The sequence below is a fragment of the Callithrix jacchus genome, chromosome 3 (genome assembly GCF_049354715.1).
Source record: "Callithrix jacchus isolate 240 chromosome 3, calJac240_pri, whole genome shotgun sequence".
NCBI classification, from domain to species: domain Eukaryota; kingdom Metazoa; phylum Chordata; class Mammalia; order Primates; family Cebidae; genus Callithrix; species Callithrix jacchus.
This window is the reverse complement of record NC_133504.1, coordinates 184,707,577-184,731,595: the sequence shown is the minus strand read 5'-3', so window position 1 is coordinate 184,731,595 and position 24,019 is coordinate 184,707,577. Positions and strand designations below refer to the sequence as shown.

The following is a 24,019-nucleotide window of genomic DNA, read 5'->3' as shown; positions in this document are numbered from 1 at the left end:
TTTATTTCTTTAACATAGTGGTTCTCAAACTTTTGGTCTCAACTCTTTTGCACACTTAAAAATTGCTAAGGGCTGTAAACAATTTTTGTTTATATTGACATTATCAACATTTACTATATGAGAAACTAAAACCAAAACTTTTTATGTCTTTGAAAACCTTTTTTAAAGTCTGGCTTAATAGAAAACAGCTGTTCTGCATTCATTCCGTTGCAATATCACACACAGTCTCTAACAAACTCAAGTGTATACAACTCATGAGGAAGTGAGAGTGAAAAGGCAAGTAACGTCTTAGTATTATGAAAAGAGTTTTATATTGGTGACCATTTAAACCACTGCATTAACACATATTCTACTTGTGCATTCTCTTTATGAAAAAAAATCTTGAGATTTTGTTTTAACACTGAACCATAGGCCAGGCAAGGTGGCACATGCCCAAAGTCCCCGTCACTCAGGAGGCGGAGCGGGGGAGGATCATTTGAGCCCTGGGGTTCCAGTGAGTAGTGAGCTAGGATGGCGTCTTTGAACAGCCACTGTAATCTCACTGGGCAACATAGTGAGACCCCCATCTTAAACACACACACACACACCCCAGAACCATGAACCAAAAAATGCAGAAGAAACTCATTGACTGACTTGTCATTGTTTATGACTCAAGATTTGAAAACTATGCATGAAGGATGAACAGAATCCAGCGGCATTAGGGTCACCCTTTCACCTCTGTCTCCATCTAAAGTTCCTATTCATCCTTCAAATCTCTGCACAGGTGACGCCTTCTCTCTAGAGCCTCTTTCTCACCACAAATAAGATTATAATAATATTTATTAATTATAATATTTATTAATAACATTTATTAATATGTTTTTATTATTATAATAACAACATATTAACGATAACTACCATTTATTGGCCACTTACTGGGAGCCAAGAAACACCAAAACAGCACGCGTCGGGTCATTTAATTTTCACAGTAAACTCCGAGGAGGATGCTGGCTTCCCTTTACAGAAGAGGTGGCGGAAGGCTGGAGAACAAAGGCCTCTGGCTCTGTGCCCTGCACACCTGCTCTGTCCCAGCACTTATTGCACCCCGAGGGTCACCGTCCACGTGCCTCTGACATGCTCAGGGTGAGTCCTTGCAGTCAAAGGTCAAGGGGGTCTCGCCTTCGCGTCCCCCGCAACCAAATCGTCCGGGCTCAGTGAGGGAGCCACCAGAAGGGAAGGAACTTCCCAGCTTTCCGGTCTTTATGCTCCCGGAGCCCACAAGCCCCAGACAGACATAGGAGAGCTCTCCGTGCTGCTAAACCCTCCAAGCTTTGCCTGGAGAAGGGACTACCCGTGAGCACGTTGCCGGGTCCCTCCTCCTCTAGGCGCGCCAGCTTAGGCCGGAACCTTTTTCCTCCCGCCGCGGTAGCCGGGCGCAGGCCGGAACCTTTCTTCTCGCGCCACCGTTGCCGGGGGGAGGCGTGCGGGGTAGGACCAGTCCTCTAGCTGGCGGATTAGCGCCGCGGTCGCTGGCTGCTGACGTGGGCGGGTCCCGTTTGGGGCTGCGGGTGCGGGTCGCTATGGCGGTGGATATCACGCTGCTATTCCGGGCCAGCGTCAAGACCGTGAAGACGCGGAACAAGGCGCTGGGAGTGGCGGTGGGCGGCGGGGTCGATGGCAGCCGGGATGAGCTGTTCCGCCGGAGCCCCAGGCCCAAGGGCGACTTCTCCAGCCGGGCCCGCGAAGTGGTAAGCTGGTTGCTATGGAAACGGCGGCTTGAGGAGGGGACAGACCTGCGACAGGGACCCCAGGCCCCAAACCAGACCTCGTCCCTTAAGCATTGTGTAAAGAGTGTGGCCCCAAGGAGGACAGTACAGTTGGCCTCAGCCGACAGCTTCTGGGGGAAGGAGCAGCCTTATTTTGAGGAAGGGGGACGCATTATTGGGGAACGGATTTCTCCTTCGGCGGCGGGGTTTAGGGGGCGAAGAAGAAGACGCTCAGAAATCTCTATCTGGAAAGTGCATGGGCGGCTTTGTGAGGTCATGAGATCGCTGTCATTACAGACTTGCACTCGGGAAGTTTCCTCACAGTCCTTCGCTTCCTGTCGAAGCACTGACCACACTGTATTTGCCTGTTCTGTTTGCTTGCCTGCCTCCCACCCCCAGTTGAGATTAAAACCGTATTAAACCGAACTCTTTCTTTACTTTGTCTTCGCAATAAGTAGGACTCAGTTCCGCTTGAGACAGGTTTAGGATAATCTTTCACAGTGTTAAGTCATCTCAACTACTTTCTGTTTCCTGGACAGAGCAGGTGTTCCTTCATCTCCCTGGGACTAGGAACCTTTTCGTTAAGGGAAGGGACAGTGTTGTTTTCATCTCAGAATGCATGACTTATACAGCATTGCTTAGTAAATGTCTGTTGAATGAATGAATGAATAAATGGCTGTCTTTACCACGAGGCAGAAAACTGCACAACGGGAGAGATGTTTGTCTTGTTCCCTATTGTATATGTGACACCAAGTGGGGATCTAGTTTTTGTGGGGCCTAAAGCTTATATAATTCTGTCTCCTCTTTTTAAGAAGAAAACCGCCAAGAAAGGTTGAGAGCTTTGGAAGTTTGAAGTGAGGGACCCTGAAGCTTAAGCTTCATTAATTTCACGCTAAATCTACCTCTGCTTGGCATGCACTTGGCACTGTATAGACATTCAGATATTTTTGAATGAATGTATGCATGCGTGCATTAATGACAGTTAGCTGAAGATACTTAAACCTCAGAAAGGGGATTGGACCAGATGAATACACTTACCCCATTGATGAACATCTATGAAGCACTTACCTTTTGACCAGCCTCATGTTAGAGTAACATGATGTAAAAGGAGTGGTTGAGGATACGGACATAGAAATAAAACAAGTACTGTAAAGCCCTGTAAGTGTTGTGTAGGGCACAAAGAAGAATGTGGTCAGTTCTACCTGAGGATCAGAAAAGGCTTTATAGAGGTGATGATGCTTCAAACAAGTCTTGAAAGAGGATTAGTTGGTTTCAGTACAGACAAGGTGGGGAAGGGCATCTCAGGCTAAGAGCATAGTGTGCGCTAAGGTCTGGAGGTAGGTAATTGTCTGACATAAGTTGGTTCATAAACATTTGAGTGGGACTGGAATGTGGGACTTCTCATAAAAATTGGAATAGAGTGGCAGCAGGGGGAGATCTTGAAGGGCTTTGTATATCACTGCAGAGTTTGAATTTGGCCTTGTAGGTGGGCAGATGTTATATGATAGAGAAAGCACCAAAGATGGAGCGAGCCAAGAGACCAGGTTGTTGTCTGACGGTGCAACTATTAGCTACATGATTTCATTAAGCAAGTTTTAAGACCTTATTTTATTTACCTGTGAATGATCCTTTTTTTTCCTCCTCCTCCTTTTAAAAAACTACCTTGATCCTCTCTATATAACACATCAAAGTGAGAGCTACCTAGGTTGAAATGAGAGGAAGAGAAACAGGACATTCTCCCTCCCTATACTCCCAGTTTGTCCCAAGCACTTCCTGGGGTTCCTTTTGTAGAACTGTGGTATAATATTGTCTTTTGAAGGGCCCCTTCTAACTCTGAAACCACTGATTTATTAGCACTGTGCTAATTTTGAGTCCTGCTCAAGGAAAGGGGGGATTTGGGAATTGGAGAGGCAAGAGGCAACAGTTGGGTTGGCAAGCCCTTTGGAGAGTCCTGTAACCACTTCCACCTCTCCCTGAGTGGTGAAAATGTGTTTTAGGCATTTGAGTTTATGGGCCTCAGAGATAGTAACAGCAACAGTCCCTTAAGGTGCTGAGTTCCCTGTCTTTGGAAGTCATTAAACAGAGTGATGACTGCTTTTTAGAGATGTTTGAGAAGAACTTTGTCCATGTGTCACAGGGTTGGACCACATGGCAGTGAAACTTCCAATTCTGCTATGTATTGATGTGGGTACGTGTCACATCACCTCAAGTGAGTATATGGGCTGTGTTGTTCAGGGACACAGTCCCCCTGACCTAGAGGAAACATATATTCTTTTAAGCAGTTTTGATTTTCTGTTGTCATTGCTTTGTGTGTTATCTTCTATACTTGCAACTGTTTCCCACTCCGCATCTTTTCTTGTGGAAAGTTTAACTAGAAGAACTAGTGATGGATGTCCTGTGCTTTCACTACAGTTAGATGTGTCAAAAGTTTGGTGTTATTTTGTTTGGCCTGGATTCCTTATACAGAAAAGTCTGGTGCACATATCCTGATTCAGATTTAGCCCTGATTGTCAGACCTAAGGAAATGTAGTAAGTTATAGTATGCCTGTTAGTAAGTGCCTTCCTTGAAGCATTTGCTGTCACTTCTAGGATGCATTTTGTCTGGCTCAGTTTCTGTTCTTACATTCCATTCCTCAAATATATGCCTGGTGCCGGATTTCCATCTCACTGAATTGTTATAAAGGCTATATTAAGTTTAATAAAATTGCATTGAAACTAAATCTTCCTCCCCACCTCCCACCAACAGGCTTTCTTCTGCATCGTTCTTTTAAACATTTAACTTTTATGCTCAGTTTTGCTAAATTTATATATACTCAAATGCATGTCTACCCATTAAATTACAAATGGAGAGTAACAACTTTTCAGATTATTTGGGAGAGGAACTTATATTATTTGAACAACTCCAAATAATAATGAATATGTCACTCTACAATGGGAATTTGATGAGTTAACTCATTTGAAGTGTGGGACTAATGAGGACTGTGGGATTGGAAAGGGATCTGGGCCTTGGGTTCAAATCTGGCTTCTTGTACTTAGAAATGGGTGAACTTGGGCAAGTCTGACTCTCATTTTCCATTTCTATAAAATGGACATGATAATACCCTACTTAACTCACCAGCTGAGTTGGGTAGTTGTGAGTCACCCTGCTCGCATAGTCTTTATGTATATGTTTTAAGGAACCAGACTGATTATTATTGTTCCCCTAAACTACCTCGCCTCTCCTCATGGAGGCCATTTAGACGTGTTTTCTTTAGTGGCACCAAGCTATGCTTTCCAAACCACTTAGCTTTCTTGCACTTCATTAAGGGAGCCAAGTTAAGTGCACGAGGAACGCGTGAAAGTCCTGTGCAGGTGCTGACGAATCAGTGGTGGTGCAGAAGTACTGTCCGCATTTGTAAAAGACAGTGGCATTTCTTTGTCAATGTGAAACTCTTTCAGTGATGGCAGATGTGCGGCAGGTGTGCAGCTGTTACTTTCTCTTCTTCCCTGTGATAGTGGAAGCCAATGCTAATTTCTTAGTGGATCCCTATAGCTCAGAGTCCTTTACAACATGGTACCCCAGGAGCCATTACCAATTCAAGTTGAAATCCGCTTGGCATATAGTAAAAGTAGAATCTGTATGCTTAGAGCAGACCCATTTATTTTAGGCACTCGAAAGGACCTTGAGTTCATTTGGTTAATAGGTAAGAAAACTAACACCCGAATAAATAAAAGGACTTGCCCAAAGTCATGGCAGTTGAGGTCATAGGACAGAGCCAGAGTAGAAGCCAGGTCCTTTGGCGTGGTTTAATGCTGCTCTCTCCCTCCCCCCTACATCCTCAGATAATTTTTAAACCAGAATTCCCTTGGTTTCTGAATGGTGGTGAGTTTCTTCTTCTTGAGTTAATTCTGCATATCGAATGGAACTTGAGGCAGAAAGACTTGGATTTGAATGCCTCTTACCTGCTCTATGAACTCAGGGAAGTTACTTAATTTCGGTTACCTTATTTACTCACTCTATTCAGTCTGAAATAGAGTGAGTAATGGCAACCTTATAAAGTTGTTAGATGAAGTAAGAAAAGGTGTGCAGGTACCTGCATGAGTCTCAGTTCTTTTGGTTGCAAGTGAGGGTAACAGAACGTAAACTAACCTGAACAAAGTGCAAATGCCTTAGCTCATGTCACTGGGAAATCCAGGGATAGAACTTCTTTCTCTAGCTCTTATCCATAAAGCCCCAGGAAGGAACTCTAATTGGTTCTGCTTGATCCTAAGCTCTCTCCTACGATAGTCATTATGGCCAGAGGGATGTTTCTCTAATTGTTCAGGTCTGTAGCCCCACCAGAACCATGGAAAAGGCAGTGCTGTGTCTGGGAGTGGGAATTCAAGGAATGTTGGGCAAACAAAAGCAATAGAAGAAACATCCCTCACAGTGCCTCGGACAGTGCCTGATGTGCCTTTACCTTGCCTGCCTGGCTGTCTTCAACTCTGTGGGGAATGAGAAACTAGAAATGCAGGAGTTTATTATTTATTTTCGTTTATTTTTTTGAGACCGAGTCTCGCTCTGTCTCCCAGACTGGAGTACAGTAGTATGATCTCAGCTCACTGCAACCTCCTCCTCCCCGGTTCAAGCGATTCTCCTGCCTCAGCCTCCCTAGTAGCTGGGACTACAGGTACCTGCCACCACACCTGGCCAATTTTTATATTTTCAGTAGAGACGGGGTTTCACCATGTTGGCCAGGATGGTCTCCATCTCTGGACCTTCTGATCTACCCGCCTTGGCCTCCCAAAGAGTTGGGATTACAGGTGTGAGCCACCGCACCCAGCCCAAAATGCATTAACAATGACAGGTTCCAGGGTGAGAATAGGCCTGGAGATGCCTTATAGTGGCATACTGGCAGCTATTCTATTCTCTTACTGACTTATAGAGGTTACAGGGGCCAGGGGAAACTCTGTAACCTTGGTTACCTACCACACAGGTAACCAAGAAACCTGTAAGCATCAAACTGCTCTGCAGAGGCAGCAGGGGCTACTGAAGAGCACTAGACAGGACAGCAGGAACCTGTGTTCTAGCCCCAGGTCTGCTAGTAAGGGGGCTGCTCACATGATCTCTCTGGGTCTCAGTTTCTACATTAGTAAAACTGAGAGCTTGGACTAGATAACTACAGAGATTTCTTGTAGAATAAAGACATTGTTATTCTAAATAAGGTAATAGCGATTCTGAATTGCTGGGAACTCTATTTTCAGATTAGGCATGCAGATGAGATTTTGTTCTTAATAATACATTCTTTTGTGGAAGCTAAACTAACTAATTTCCTTCCTTCCTCCCTTCCTCCCTCCCTTCCTCCCTCCCTCCCTTTCTTGATGGAGTCTTGCCCTGTCACCCAGGCTGGAGTGCAATGGCGCAATTTCAGCTCACTGCAACATCCACCTTGTGGGTTCAAAGGATTCTCCTGCCTCAGGCTCCTGAGTAGTTGAGATTACAAGTGCCCACCACCACACCCAACTAATTTTTGTATTTTTGGTAGAGATGGGGTTTCACCATGTTACCCAGGCTGGTCTCTAACTCCTGACCTTGTGATCCGCCTGCCTCAGCCTTCCAAAGTGCTGGGATTACAGGCGTGAGCCACAGTGCCCGGCTGTTTACTTATTTTTAAGAATTGATTATCTTGAGTTTTTGGCTGAAATTCAAAGTTCTTGGAATAGCCCAAAGCCAGATGATCTGGTTCTGCTACCTCTCTGGCCTCATCTCCCCTCCCCCTCCTTTTGCTCACTCTACTCCAGCAACAATGGCCTCTGATTTTCTCACATGCATCAGGCACATTCTCCCCTTAGAACCTTTGCATCTGTCGTTCCCTCTACCTGGAGCACTTTTCTCCCAGATTCCATATGGCTTGATCTCTCAGTTCCTCAGGTCTCTGGCTAAATGTTGCCTCTGTGAGGCCTTCCTTGACTGCCCTGCACAAAGTGGCATCCTTTTCCTGTCCCTTCCACTAGCATATCATATATCCATTTATTTATTGTCTGGTAGAATATATACTTCCTAAAACGAAGAACTTTATGTTGGTAGCACTGAATCTGTAGCTTCTAGAACAGTGTAGGGATGCAGGTGCTTAATACATACTTCTTCAATTAATGAATAATTGTTAATCTACTCTGTCTTTCTCAGTTTTTGGACTAGGTGATCTCTGTCCAAGGCTCATTGCAGTTCTAAAGCTGTGTGGTCTTCACATGATTCTTGAATATTACCTGATGCACATTTATACTTAGTCAAGTATTAGGAGTAAGCATTCAGTAATAGTACCTTTTATTTTATTACTAAGATTCAGTTCCTCCCTCAAGAGGTTACATACACTGTAGTGGAAAAGCAGACACAGGAAGTGCAACAGGTCAGGTATGATTGACAACTGTAACTTTTTTAGCATCGATTCCCCAGGTCCTCCTTGATTTCCTTTTCTGAAGCAGTATTGGCTTTGTGTACCAGTATTGGGACCCAAAGATTGAGCTGGGACCACCGGGATTATACATTTTATCCAGGGATTGAGTATAATCGTAGTTAGGGGATTTCAGTTGAGAGAACATTTCAAAGAAGCAGTATCGGGAAACAGATACAATGAGTCTATGAGAGGCAGGAAGGACAGGAGATAGGGCCAAACCATACGAAAGTAGGATCGGGAAACAGTGGAGGTTTAGAATGCAAGCTGAGTCATAGAGATTTCTTTTTATATATGGCAGGAACCTTTTAGCTAATGAAATAAGGAGCAGCTTTGGTAAAAGCTGGATGAGAGGTTTGGGGAGAGAGGTTCATTCACCAGCCCACCCTTCTGCTCCCTTCCCCCTCTCCTCAAGGAACTTCTAGAAACCAACCAGAGGGTCCAGAGACACACAGTTTAAAAACCACGGCCTTAGTGCTCTCCAGAGCCCCTTTTAGCTTCATGATGCTGTGCTTTTATGGATTGCAGTAACTGAGTGTATACTGTAAGGAGAACTCAGCACTGCAGAATTTCCATGAGATTGATTTATACCTTATTCCATTAAACAGTGAACATCTCGTGTGTCAGGCATTGTGGGGCCATAATAAACTCAGGCATATGTCCCTGTTCTTTGAAAATATTGGTAAAGGATACCTAAGTCTCTTTGGGGGAGAATCTGTGGAGACCTCAGAAAGCGATCATCAAACTGCGCCTTGAAGGAGAAAAACCATTCCACCAGACGTAGGTAGAAGGGGTGGATGTGAGCAAAGGCAGTGGCACACAACAGCAGGGGAATGTTGGGGCCAGAAGCAAGACTGGTGTGACTAGAGTCCTTTCCTGGAGGAGGCCTGGGTGAGGTTCAGAGTGTCAGGGGATGAGGTTGTGCTGGAATGGGTTAGAGCAGGGGTCCCTAAACTGGCCCACAGGACAAATCTGGCCCACTGCCTATTTTTGTTAAAGTTTTATTGGAATGCATCATGTTCATCTGTTTAAATATCGGCCAAGGATGCATTCATGCTACAGCAGCAGAGTTACAGCCTGCAAAGTTCTGCAAAACCTAAAATATTTACTGTCTGACCCTTTAGAGAAAAAGTTTGCCAACTGTTTGATGAGAGCATGGTTAGCGGTGCTGAAGAGTTTGTATTTTATGCTCTAGGCTATGCGGCAGAAGCATGAAAGGATCGCGTTTGTATTTTAAAATGATCCACAGTGTTGACGATGGGTTTGGAGTGTAACAAGACTGACATCGAGTGCTAAGTAGGATGCTGTTGAAGTAATTCCGGTGAAACTGAAGAGCCAGTGACAGTAGGGTTGGATGGGAGAAGATAGATGAAGTGGGTATTTAGTACTTAGTAGGTAGACTCCACAAACTTGGTAAAACGTATTAACTAACTAGTGGAAATAGAAAGAGGAGGACGTGGAATAATTCCCAGCTTTCTGGTTGGAAAAATTAAATGGTAGACGATTATAACAACAGCGTTTTCAGGGTTAGAGTTCCTGCCAGTTATTCATGCCTTCTTCCCAATTCTAAATAGTTGAGAATAGATCCAAGGAGCCCAGTGGACACTGGAGTTTTATTAAGACAGCACGTGGTAGATAACTCCCTAGCGGCAGTGCTTCCTGATAAACCTGGGACATAGTTGGAACTCAGGGGGATCCTTCAGTTTTTCCCTATTTAGACCTTGGAGACAGCTGAGGACAAAATAGATACTCAGTGCATACGTACCTATGCCCAGCCAGTGGCATGGAGATTGAGACCTGTCTCACCAATAGGACAAACACTAGGCTGGGCCTTATGGTAGTGAGAATTACAAGGGGATAGAGACTCAGGAGGGCCCATGTAAATACCAGGTTCTCTTCTGTTATTCTCAGTTCTGCTTTCTTTATTTTTGAATGAAACTCATCTTGGGGGTAGTGATTATATCACCTGTTACAGAAGCATGATTCTCAGGGGTAGTTGGGTTTGTTTTCTCCTGCATTCCAAGAAGAATCCGGAGTGTGTCAAAGAGTTCCCTCTTCCTCACTTTCGAGTTGGCAGGTGATCAGCCATGATGTGTACTAGGGTAGGGCTACAGAAACATGTTCTCTCCGTGTGACGTTTTAGTGAATTCTTCCCATCAGGGGCTGGCTTCATTTTGTAGGTTCAAGAACCAGATTTATCTACATATTGAGGCTAGAACCATCTGTAGGGGTAGATATCAGTCAAGCTCACATCAACTTGTGTATAAGTCAGAATACCAGTTAATTAACTAACGTACAGAAGGATACAAATTTTGGAAACTCAATCATTTTTGAGTTTCTGCTATAGGTCAGGAATTCTGTTAAGGACTTGATGTACGCAGTCTTATTTACTTTTTCTCTCTTTCAGGGGATAGAAATATATTATTAGGTGATTTTATAATATTGATTGTATTATGAATAATGTGATTGTTGAATTCATGTAAAGTTGGTTTGAGGTCTCTTACTATACGGCAGTCCATGTTGGCTCCCTCTGGTGGGTAAAGTGTCAGTGATGTCTGCAAATGTTAATTACGGCTTATGGCATGAAAACTGTTTCATGTTTAAAACATCTTAGATTTAAAATTGACTTAAAAATAGGCACCTTCAAAACTCCTCTAAAAGAAAGTGAGTAAACCAGAGGAATGAAAGTATGATATGTTGAATTAAACCCAATAACTCAGATATGGCAAGCTTGCAGCACAGTTGAAATTTTAAACTCGGTAATACTTTTTTGTTTCTTACAGACTTTCAGATTCTCAAAGTCTATGAATAGTAAAGTTTGCCAGCTTCTGCTTATCACCATCTAACGTCTGTTTGTTAAAATGCTCTTATCATGGAATTTTTAGGCTGTATTTAACCAAGAGAGAGAATCTTTCCATTTCACAATATCGTAACATTTCTAATTTATAGTCAAATGATAAGAAAACTCCGGTGAAATGAACACTTGCCTTTTGTTGGGTATTTTCTCCAGCAGTAAATTCTGTAGTCTTAGCAGAAGTAACAGGCCACAGCATGTCTTCACTCACAGGAATTGCCAAAGGAATTAAGAGTGTAAGTTTTGAATTATAACTATTCTTGGCCTTTGCCGGTGATTTACTATGTGATCTTGGAGAGCTCACCTAACCTCTCTGGGTGTCACTCTTCTGATTTTTTAAATGAGAGATATTGACTAGATAATCCTAAGGACCTTTTCAATAAGATGGTTGCATGACTCAGTACTCTTTTTTCCTGAAAGTCCCTGGATATATTTTTAAATACTTTTTCAATGATAACTGCCCATTACCTTGTGATATTTTCCTGGAGTCTCTGAAAGAGTTAGGTGATTTTTCCCCCAAAGTTAGCATTTGGTATGCTTCCACAAATGTATTTTATTTAAAAGTGGTTATATAATTTTATAATGGACTTTTATCAGCAGGGCACATTTTTGAAGTTGGCTATTTTAAAATCTGATTATAAAATTAGTAAGTGCTCATTAAACAAAATAAAGAAGAAAATAGTTCACATTTAGTACTACTGTCAGAAAATAGCCATTGTTAAAATCCTGGTTAACTTTCCAGACATTTTTTCCTATTAAATAAAATCAGGATTTTTTTTACAATACTGTTATGTAATCTCTCTCTACATGTCCCCCTCTTTCTTGGGGTTGTGGAGAGGGGTTAATAACAGTGTTGTAGAAAACAATATATTTTGGAAATTTTTTAGTATCAGTATATATTGCTCTTACCATCAGTTTATTTGGCTGCACAGCTATTAAAAATAGTAAATAATTGATTTACCTGAACCCCTATTGAAAGCTCTTTAGGCTGCTTCTAGTTTATTAGTATTTTAAGTAAACACAATATGTTTTTTACCAAATTTTTTTCAAATTTATCATAGCCTCTTAAAAAGACACAAAAATATAGTTTGTTTTCTGTTTAATATTTTCTTAAATATAAAAATTTGAATGTCCTAATGATAAAAGGAAAATTATTACTAACTTATTTGAAAATATTAAATGTTTTACAATTTATTGTCAGTGCTGGATGAGTATTTAAAAAGGCATGTAATTAGAGGCAGACTAGTTAGGAAAGCTTTGACATGGGAGCAGAGCCTTAAAGAGCAAGTAAAATGGCTGGATGGTGAGCATGAGCCTCGTGTGCTCAGTGACAGTAAGGAAACCAGCCTCACAAGGCCAGCGGGGACTTCTTACTCAGCAGTGTGAAATCGTACAGGTGCTTTATGGCCCGATTGCAGAGGCCTCGAGAGCCTTTGTGTAACATTAGTGGGCAAATGTCAGTGGTGATCCTGTATCTAATTAATGACCATTTAAAATATAATGAAACATTTATAGTAGCAAGAAAATGAGTTTCTAGTAATAACCTTAAAAAGAAATGTAAATGACCTAGTTAAAGCAAACTGCAAAATTTTGTAGACAGATATAGAAGATTTGAATAACTAGAAACACATATTGTATACATGGAAGGGAAGAAAAAGTGTTGTCAACACATCAGTTATTACTTTAGTGCTTGATTTGGCAGCACGTGTACTAAAACATTTTAACACCAAAAATTAATATATGCATATATGAATTTTTAGTGAAACCCATTAGTCCAGGTGTGTGTGTGTATGTGTGTGTGTGTGTGTGTGTGTGTGTGTGTAAATTTTATCCATGCTAAAGGATGTGTTGTAAATCAGTAAGAAAAGGAAGATTTATTCAGTGATTGGGAATAATTGGTTAGCACTGCGGGAAAAAAATAAATTTTTAGTTTCTTGTCTCATACATGCATTAAAATAAATTTCTAGGTGGGCCATATTTAATTGTAAAAACAAAACTGAAGAAAATGAAGATGAATGTTGACATACTCTGTAGAAGTGGGAAGTCTCTGAGTTTAAAAGTTTGGCCAGGTATGGTGCCTCATGCCTGTAATCTCAGGACTTTGGGAGGCCGCAGTGGCTGGATCACTTGGGTTCAGTAATTTGAGACCAGCTTGGGCAACATGGCAGTATCTCATTGCTACCAAAAAAAAAAAAAATACAAAAATTAGTCTGCTGTGGTGGCACACACCTGTAATCTCAGCTAACTGAGAGGCTGAGGTGGGAGGATTGCTTGAACCCAGGAGGGAGAGTTGCAGTGAGCCAAGATTGTGCCATTGCACTCCAGCTAAGAAGAAAAACAGTTTGCAGCAGCAGCAGTCTCTTTTTTCTTTTTTTTTTTTCACAAAGCCTTAGAAATGTTCACAGAACAGCAGCAGCCTTAATAATACAGTAATGATAATAATGATTTTGATGATGATAGTGATGGCAGCTGTCACAATGCTTTACAGAGAGACACTACAGCATTATTGCCAAGTGTGGAGAAATTATGAGGTAAATGTGGCATATTGAAGAGTACATCATGACATGAGAATTATTATATATAATTAATATATGCTTATATTATTATTTTAGCTTAAAAAAATAACTACCCAAACCAATTACAATTAAAACTATGTATGCAAACCCAAAAAACTCTAGGCATGGAAGTAATGACCGGAAGGGAATACAAAATGTTAACCATGGCTATTTCTGATGATGGGACTTGGGTGATTTATTTTTCTGCTTCTGTCATCCAGAATTTCTTTAATGAGCACATTTACTTTTGAAATGAAAAGCAAAACAGAACAAGAAAACTCCTGGAAGATGAGTTTTTATTTGCAGTGTTAGGAAATGGAGAATTAATAGCTTTTGATTAGAAAGCTGTTTTGAGTAAGCAGTATCTAATTCTATATTAAATGTGCAGTGGAGGGATGGGGGTTATTTAAAGGAAGTCTGTGGTAAAATCTTTTGTAAAGGTAGTAATTTTCCTGTAACTCAGCTGGATTTCCCATACAGACTTTCTTAACTTGTATGACAGAATCATCCACAAACGTTGCATTGGTGTCTTCGCTTTCTGGTTGTTATTCTAAAACATAATAAATGATGATAATGGCTGCCACTTGTTGAGCACCTACTCTACCTGGCCCTGTGTTAAAAGCTTTATAATTTATTTGACTATCCTTTCAAGTTAGCATCCTTTTTTCATGAAGCAACTGAGGTTCAGAAGGTTAAGCTCTTTCCCAAGATGACGTCCCTGATGCTGTGAGATGAGTAGTCATGGCACCTGTGTGCTGCGCCCCTTGGGTTGCCTGCCACCTCCCCCGCTCTAGGGCAGGCACATGTGTGCTGCGCCCCTTGGGTTGCCTGCCACCTCCCCCGCTCTAGGGCAGGCACATGTGTGCTGCGCCCCTTGGGTTGCCTGCCACCTCCCCCGCTCTAGGGCAGGCACAGGTGCCCAGCCTGGGAGCTGTGCTCCACTTGGCATTCCACAGACCAAGCCTCTGAGGACTTGCTCCTTAGTGTGTTGTCGCATCATCTACTCTCTTTAGGAGCGTATTTTGGTGCATACATTATACACTTGAAAGTGCATGACTAGCTTTGGGGAAATACAGCTGCTTCTAAACCAAACTTTTTCTTTTAATCATCAATTACCTTGTGACCATGCATTTCTTAAAGGTAAGTGTTGAGGTATGCTTTTGGGGAAAAGGGAAAAAGATTTGTGGTTTTAATTAGTGAAATCATTGAGAAGGAAGGAGACCCAACTTTTGGATTATAGACATTTGAAAAGGTATAATTCCCTTTTCTGTTGTTGGGATGCCAGTTTTTAATTTTGTTTGTTCATTAAACTGGCAGTTCCATGGAGATCTCTGGAACTGAAATGGCTTTTTAGAATTGCCCAGTTGAGGCAAAAGGCCAGGGCTTTTTAGCCACTGCATTGGCCAGCCATTGTCTGTGGGCTTCTCCCAGGGAACGGCCCTAGAGTTGGGTGAGGCACCTTCCTGCTGCTTGAGACACACTCTGCTGTGAGCCAGCAGCAGGCAGTTCTCTTAACAGCTGAGGTAAAAGGGCCTTGATCCTAAAGGCCCAGTTTAACCACACAACCTGTATTAGTTCATTTGCTGCATTGCCATAAAGAAATCCCTGGAGATGGGTAATTTATAAAGAAAAGAGGTTAATTTTGGCTCATGATTCTGTAGACTGTACAAGAAGCATGGCATTGGCATCTGCTTCTGTGAAGCCTCAGGAAGCTCACAATCATGGCAGGAGGTGAAGGGGGAGCAGGAGTGTCACATGGTGAGAGAGAGCAAGAAGAGAGAAGGGGAGGTCCTAGACTCTTAAACAACCAGAACTTGTGTGAACCAAGTGAGAATTCACTTATCATCAAGGGGACAGCACTGCGGGGGAGAAATCAACCCCCATGATTCGTCACCTCCTAGCAGGCCCCACCCCCAGTATCGGGGATCACACCTAGAGGCTGATCTTTATGGGCTGCATAGTGGGGTTCCCTTGCCCTCTGGCTTCTGAGGGGGGTCAACTATTGGGAGGCTCCAGCAGGAGATTGGAGGGCTGGAAGAGGCGGTGGCTTGGGAACTGGGTTGAAGCTTTGCATCCACAGCCCATGACTCAGGTTAGATGTCTGCCCACCAGCTCCAGAATTTTTCCCTTGTGTATGTCAAGCATCCTGGGAGTTAGGATGGATTTAGCCAGTAGGCTAGTACCAGCCAGCAATGGACAGGGCAGCATTGCAGCCTCACTCAGGGTGACCCTGAAAGACAGTGGCAAAGGAAAGACTTCCCCGTGCCCACTTGGGGCAAATCATCACTGCCTTTTAATTTAAGGGGTGTGTGTGTGTGTGTGTGTATATATATATGGTGTGTGTGTGTATATATATATATATATATATATATATATATATATATAAAATTTTGTTTTCTTTCCCTCTCTTCCTTAGGCTCAGCATTACAGTGGGAAAAGTCAAGTATTTTGGGCTCACACAGATTTTTCTTTCAGTGTGGCAATTCATACTTTCCCTCCAAATGTGATCTGGTAAATGCCTCTGTGGCATGTTGACTGTAAATCTGAACTGACGTGGAATCTGCAACCCATTGTCAGGTTCTGAACCAAGCTGCCTTCTCCTCTGCAGTTGTTGTTTCAGTGGGAACGTGTGCTGTTATTCTGTCAGTGGACAGCTTGTATACCGAACATTAAAAAGGAATTATATGATGAATACTTGATGTAAAAGAAGCTAGTTAAATGCTTCAACTCCAAGGGTTTCCATGAAAGTAAAAAGGAAGTTACATTTAATTTTAACTGGTAGAAAGATTTTTAAAATGTTATTGCTATTAAGCATTTATTACCCACACTCAACCCTTTTTTGCAAGTGAATTCCCAAAGCACAATTCATCTTTATACAGGTGGGAAGGAAGTATTCTTGCAAAATATGTAGTTTGATGTCTTCTTCCTCACTGTGGAGAGAAGCGCATTTTTCCAAAGAATAGAATGTGATGGTTGATTGGAAACTTTTGGAGTTACCGGTTAGCTCTACCTCTTGAAATAAGAAAATATATATAAATGGGTCCCCAGATGAAGGCGTCATGGGGTACTTTACAGCCCTAATTGACTCCAGACATGGAGGCAGTGATTTGTAAGCAAGCAATGACAAGAGGAAGTTAAATCAAAATTAAATTAAGAGAAGGAAGAAAAAAGAAGAGCTATCAAGGAAAGGTGATTAATTTTTTGAAAGCTTCTAAATACTTATCTGTGGGTAAATGATTGAAAATCTGTGAATATATCTCACTTATGTTGAAAGATGAAATCTGGAAACATTTCAGTCCTAAAAAAGACCTTACTTCTACTTCTCTTAGACGTCTTTTTTTTTTTTAAGAGGTAGATTCTCACTGTGTTGTCCAGGCTGGCCTGAAACTCGTGGGCTCAAGCATCCTTCCACCTAAGCCTTCTGAGTAGCTGGGATTATACATGCACACCACCATGCCTGGCTTCACAAGTCTTTTAAAATATTCATTACTTGGTACAATTCAACCAGTACAGGTGTATCTGCTTTTATACTTTGCCATTGACTTAACTGCAATAAAAATCAGTGTCTCCCGTGATGCACACGGAGTGGTATATTGGGAGGATTGGTTTTCCTGTTTACATTTTGACATTTTGTTGTTCCAGCCTGTATACATAAAAATCTAAGAATTTGAGCTCACCAGACAGCTCCTCCACCCTGACTGCCATTTTTGCAGTTATATCAGTCATTTTCCCTTTTCCTGTCCTCCTCTATCCAGTTAATTATCAAACCCAAGAAGATAGACACTGAGTTCCACTCCCCTCACAGCACAGAGCACAGTTCAGTACACAGCATTTGGAAATAAATTAAGTGAATAAGCACCTGCACTTTTTTTCTGTCTTCTCCATTCTGTTGCTACCAGTGGGGGTTCAGACTCCTATCATCTTGTGCCTGAGCTGACACAGTAATGATGAGCCCCAGTCCCTCTCCAAACTAAGCCACTGTGCGGAAAATGTTGCTTTCATCAGTACTTTGGCTCAGAAGTGCTCAGTACTGCTCATTCTCCATGCAAGGAATTCTCAGATATTCAGTCTTTATAAAGCTACCCTACCCACATTTCCAGTGTTAAACTCCATACTTCCTCCATCATCCCACCAGCTTTCACCAGGTTGCTCTGTTAGCAATCCCCTCTGCTTCTTGCCTCCTTCTTTGCCTCCTGCTATTTCTCTTGCCTGGACTGCTTGCTCTCCTTCACTTTCTCAAATTCCGTTGATCTTGAAAGATACATTCTAGCTTATGCTAGTCTCCTTCTGAATTGAAAGCATTTGCTGCCTGTATTCCTTACTATAGAAATATCTATGGCCTGTGACATCTCTTGCCTTATTATTTTGTGTTTTTATTTAATAATAACATAGTCACTTCACTATCCAGCTGCTATTGTGTTATCTCTCCAATGATATGGTTTATTTGGGGGCTAATTTCGGGCATGGGGGATGGAAAGGAGAGAGCAGGACTCTGTTTTCATGCTGCTTTGTATTTAGCACAGTGTCTCTTGTCCCCAGTAATACAGCCTTTAGACAGAATAGACACTGTATCTTCTTCTTTGTGTTCCCAGCACCTGCAGAGCCTCTGGCCCATAGTAGGGATTCGTACGTGGCATTTGAATAAATGAACAGAAGGCACACCTCAAATATTTGTTTAGTAGTTTTACCCCCAAACTAAAAGAATCAACATAGGTAATTTTCCATCTTTTAAGAGCCACAAAATCCAGTTTTCCATTTAGCTTTTTTCATCGTTAACAGTTCTCCCTCAAGCACTTCTCCTTTGCCTGCCTTCAGCTTCATACTGAAATTTAAATCAATTTCCTCTCATTCTTTTCTCTGTGAAATTGGAGAACAGCTGTTTGGTCACCTCCTTATGAATAACCCTTCAATAAGTTAAATTGCCTCTAGGATTTGCTTTCTCTAGATTAAATTATCCGAAAGCCTTTTCTTTTTTAGCATAAAGTCCTTTTCAAAAAGAAACATTCATTATTTTTTTTCTTTCTCTTTCTAGCTCTTTATAAAACTTTATTCTTGTCATAAATGTACCACAGGATACCCCTATATAGGCCTGACTGATGCTGTCTGGAATGGAAAGATTTCTTTTCACATCTGGAATCTCATTCTCCTGTTTGTGTTGTAGAGTATCTTGTTAGCTTTTCTTTCTTTTTTTTTTTTTTTAACTTCATATCCTATCAGATTTAATTTGCGGTTCACTCTTACCCTCTCCCTGTTTGTCTCCTTTTTCTGTACATTTCTTCGAATGTGTAGCTTGATTTTCTTCCCATAAACACTAACTTGCTTTATCAGGAGTCTTATGGTTATAAGTTATGGAGAACCCAGTGCAAATGAGCTTACGTGATCAAAGGAATTTATTGATTTATATCACTGAAAAGTCTAGTGGTATGACTTAACCCCTGGCATGGCTGGTCTTGGTGAACTAAACAATGTCACCACAGGCCTGGTTTTCCTTGCTCTGTCTATTCTGCCTTGCACACACAGTGCTGGCCTCTCCTTTAAGGCTCCTCTAATGCCCTTGCTTTGTGGCAGCCACTGAGCTGTAGTACTTGCAGACCTCACTTTCTCATACTGCTTCATCCAGAGGAAGAGGGAGAGGCTCTTTCCTTGCTTGGGGTTCAGATTTCCTTACTGGCTCACATTGAGTGATATTCTTTTCTTCAATCCACTCCTGTCCTGGGAAGAGGATATACTGCTTATCTTGGTCCACTTAGGACCCAGCTCTGCACCTGACACAGTGTGTTACTTATACCCAATACACTTGGCTGAGAATCAGGGAAGAATGGTTTCCAAAGGAAGTTTGGGAGCTATTTTCAGAAGGAGTGGAGCAATGCATGTGGGTGGCCAACAAGAGATGTACATGGTATTCAAAATTGTGCCGATTCATTCTGCTTTAGACATTGTAAATGTCACTTTGAACTGAGGGTATCTCTGAGAATAAATTATTCATTCACTTACTCATAGTCACTTACTATTAAGCACCAACTATATGCCAGGTATACAACTTGGTTAGGTATTGGGTGTACAAACATGAATGAGACAGTGTCTGACTTTGAGAAACGTATAGTCTAGGGGAACAATAGACCTAGAGGCACATAACTAAAGCATGTTCTACGAAGTGCTGCAATCAAAGGGTCTATGGACAAAGGTGGAAGTGAAGAATTCAATGGGAGGATTAAAGGGAGGGGGTGTAACAGGAGAGGTGAGTTTTGAGCTAAGCCTTGAAGGGTAAAAAGGGATTTCCCTAGAATGGGAAAGGAATGGCATCTTGAAGGCCATAGTGAACCATAAAAAGTTTTCAGTAGGGTACTAACATGATTAGGTATGTATTTGAGAAAGATCATGCTGCTGGTAGTTGGTGGATTTGGCAGAGGTGAGAAGGACTGCAGCAAGGAGGAGGACTAGTTGAGCTGTTGTAGTAATCAAGTCTAATCAAGATACAGCAAGAACCTGAAGTCAGCTTGCTGCCAATAGAGACAGAGTAGACTCAAGATATGTTTGACAGGAGCTGGGACTTGTTAATGTAGGAGATGAAAATCAGTGGTTATTAGATGACTCTGAGGTATTCGTTGTGGATAACTAGGTAGGTGGTTAAGATGAGTTCAGTTTTGTTGTTATCTGAGGTGCCTGCAGAACACCCAAGGGGCACGTTTCCCAGGCAGTTGTAAAAATAGAACTGTACTAAAGGAAAGATTTCTAAGCCAGGAATTTAGACTGGAGAAGACATCAGAATGTAAATGGAGATTGAAGCCTTGAGGAAAGAGTAGGATCACCCAAAGGGAATTTCAAATCAGAAGAAAAGAGGGCTGCAGAGTAGTCCCTGGGAAAACACGTTTGAGAGGCCTGCAGAGGATAGGAAGCCGGAGGAGGCCGCTATGGATCCCTTCAAGTAACAGGCTTGATTACAGGTAATGTCACCTGGAATGATTTGTGCCATGATGGTTAAGAACATGAGCTCTGGGCTCTACTACCTCCTGTGGTTGATCTGTGGGTAAAATATTTAACTTCATTTCCTCATCTATGTAATGGGAATAAAAGTCATACCTAATTTTGGAAGAGTAAAGTGAGTAAAGCGCCTTGAAAGTGCTTAGCATGTAAGAAGTGCTATAGAGTGTTTGATAAATAAACACATAAGCCAGTATCACATGTGTTTGTACATTTCTGTGTCTCTGCCGTCACATAGCTATTGGCCAGTTAATCCAAAATTCAAAATTAGTTTATTTTGGACCTAAATAATTTGATTTTATAGAAACTCTAAATGTTTCCATTGCAACAATGCAAGTATCTGACTTCTTGAAACTTTTCCAGATTATTTACTAGATTATTTTTTTTCCTGATGATTCATTTTACCTCTGACTTTGTTTGAGGTAAACTTTTCTTTGTTTCTTCCACACTTCACATATTTTTTTATTGTTCCTAATACTTTATAGCTTACAGCTTTCATTTGTTTTTAAAATTTACTTTCTCAGAATCATTCCTAAAGTTCTGGAATGCTCTGTGAGTTACTCCTCCACATTTTGGTCAGTTTCTAGTGTGTTACTTTTAGTCAGGCTACTTTTCTCATCCATCTGTAGGAATTGGCAATATTCTGAACTCCTCCCCTTTATGGTGAGGGATATGAACTTACTGTCTTCTTCTTTCATTTTCCCAAGTAAATGTCGAACCACTGATTAGATCTGTGTGCCCACAATAACATAAGCAGGCACGAAGCTTAAATCTGATTTAAAGGAAAGGACTGTACAGCGTATTACTCCGTTAAGATTTTTTTAAGAGTCTAGATTAAAATAGAACAGTACTCAGGGTGTGAGTATATTGCTGAGTCTAACACTCATTGAACCAGACATCGTGTGTGTTCATTTTAAATGACGGGGTGGGTCACTTTTATATTTATTATGAACACAAACACTGATGCTGACAACTGACATGTGAAAGAAAAGCAGGCAACAGTGATGAAAACCATTTAATGATTAGTGAGGAAACAAATATTGTTTAATGAAAATAAAAACCATGTCTAAAGGGCCTAATGCTGACTTTTGGAAATATAACCATGTTGCGGTCTTTTGTGTACCCTCTGTCCTGTACAGTAGATATTGTTTAAAATTGCTTGGGAACTGGAGCTTGCAATTGTGAGCCTGGAATGTCCTGCAGATAATTAAGTTGTGGTCAGGCTTTGGAAAAATAAAAAGTTCTCGAACTATGATTTTATAAACATGCTACAATAACATTTCTTTATATTTAACAGTTTCTTATAGAAAGTTGATACTCTCATGAGGCATTGATTAAAGGTAAAACATCAAGAAAGAAAAAATATTAAATTAAAACTTCACTTAGGATGTTGACAGTTGGCTTGTAATATTAAACAGATGTGTATGTTCCTGGGGATATTCTTCTTTCTGAACAGTATTGCTAAGTTGTATTTTTTTTTAATGACAACTACAAATTTTTGATCAGTTAATAATTTTAAATACCCTTTGCAATCTTCTGTATTCTAACTTCATCTGTAGTTTGAGCCCTCTCAATGATAATAATGATTGGTGAAACCTTTGCTGCCTCTTCTAAAGTCTTTCATTTTCTTTCTTTCTTCTTTATCCGCCCCCTCCCCCCCAACCAAAGCTTAACTGGGCTCTTCTGATTTGATGATGCATACTTGGAGATTGATTCCTTGAAATAATTTTAGGATCATTGGGTGGAATTCTACCCTCGCAGATTTATGTCTGTAGTTTACTTCCATATAAGCTTCACTCTGGCATTTGAGTGCACAAGTTGACCTACATTGTGGTATTGTGTTTGTGTGGTCAATTGTAAAGGCTTCATAATATGTCTATATAACCAGCCATGCAGATCGACCTGTACCTCATGCTGTGGGGCCAAAGAGATGTCAGTGAGGGGACCTAAAGGAAACCAGGCCTTGGAGTAAAAAGAGATTCAGTAAATTTTTCTTTTTTCTTATGAGGATTTTCGCATTCTGTTGGACAAATAACAAAGTCTAATGAGGGCTGTAGAGTGGGGTGAAGGGGTGGGTTAGGTGGGTGGGCAGCCTTTGGTAAATTAAGTCAGGTGGCATTTTGTAGGATGCGGTGAAAATGTTTTGCATCTTCAAAGAATGTTAAGTCTTTGTAAGACTAGATAAATTGTACAATGTTGTGTTTAGGATGATTAATTTTTTTAGGTACTAAAGATCATTTTGATTGTAAGTCTTCAACATGTGGACATCTTATGTTTTCTGGAAGATATATTTCACTAGGCAGGAGTCTTTGATTAACCTGGAGGAAGTTTTGTTGCTTTGAGCAGATTTATTTATCTTGGAACTATGTATTGTTTGCACAGTCTTCTTTTTGGAATCAGTGTTTTTTTTCTCTGCAGATTCCATTTGGGAAGCTTTGGTTTGAAGCCTTGAGTATATGGAAGGCATTTCCAATAAACACAAACAAAGGCCAGCTAGACTGTCTGAACAAATATGATGATGTATTTTATCATAGAAAACTTTAACTTCAGGAATTATGAATTCATTTTTAATATCACATTACTTAAAAGTGACTATTCTTTAACAGTATAGTTTTTCAGGTGTCCTATTTCTTAAAGTCTGGTTTAGAAGCAAAAATATTTAAAGTGCATTTTTATGTGAAAGGATTTGATGAGTACACATTTCATGTTTTCAACTTTTGTTCTCTAGCTCGCTGTTTTAGAATTGCACTTACTATATTTTGTGTGTGTGTGGAAGGAAGGAGACCAAACTTCTGTATATGATGTCTTAACAGATTTAATCAAATCAGTGCCATATTCTCCTGGAAATTTGAGATGCTTGTTAACAGTGCCCTGTTGGGAAAGAGTTGGGAACACTGACTATATGCAAAAATACTATTTAAATTCAGCGTAATTTGTCCCTCTAGAAAGAGCAAGCATTTTAATGTAAGAATCTGAAAAGCAATAAAACGTATCTGTTATCTGTGAAGGTTTGTACCAGTTAGCTTGTTTCTGAGCTTCATGTTTCTTTCATTCCAGTTTTCCCAATGTTTTACTATGAAGGAATGTTGCAAATATTTTAAATAGTTCGTTGTAACCGGAATTTCTAATTATGAACAGGTTTAAGTAGAAAATGCTGTTTTGTTTTACCATTATTACTGCATCATAAGACAAATGATACTCTTTTATAGATATTTTGGGTTGGCTCACTGATCCTAATTTCAGTATTAAGCCTGACTTAGCAATAAGCTGCTGCGATCAGCTGAAGGGAATTGTATTAGGCAGGCTTTATTTTTCTGTACCACTGTGGTGGTGCAGTTTTGTCCACCTTTAAGTTAGAAAAGCATGGTTTTAGTATTTCAGTTTTCTTGTTCAGTAATTCTACCATGGGGAAAGGGAAAGTAGAAAGTTTTCCAGAGTAGATGATGATTCAGCGATTACACAATTTGAATTACT

The 24,019-nt window shown here is 40.9% G+C and overlaps 1 protein-coding gene across 4 annotated transcripts in view; it reads left to right on the top strand.

The window, feature by feature from the left end:
* Positions 1–1,475: 1,475 nt before the first annotated feature.
* The window catches only part of STX18 (syntaxin 18), a 120,187-nt gene continuing 97,643 nt past the window's right edge, over positions 1,476–24,019 (top strand). For all 4 annotated transcript variants that reach the window (XM_035294074.3, XM_035294073.3, XM_035294076.3 and 1 more), the window contains exon 1: positions 1,476–1,727. In XM_035294074.3, coding sequence (XP_035149965.1) covers positions 1,560–1,727 — 168 coding nt within the window. In that variant the 5' untranslated portion in view covers positions 1,476–1,559. The remainder of the gene's footprint in view (positions 1,728–24,019) is intronic.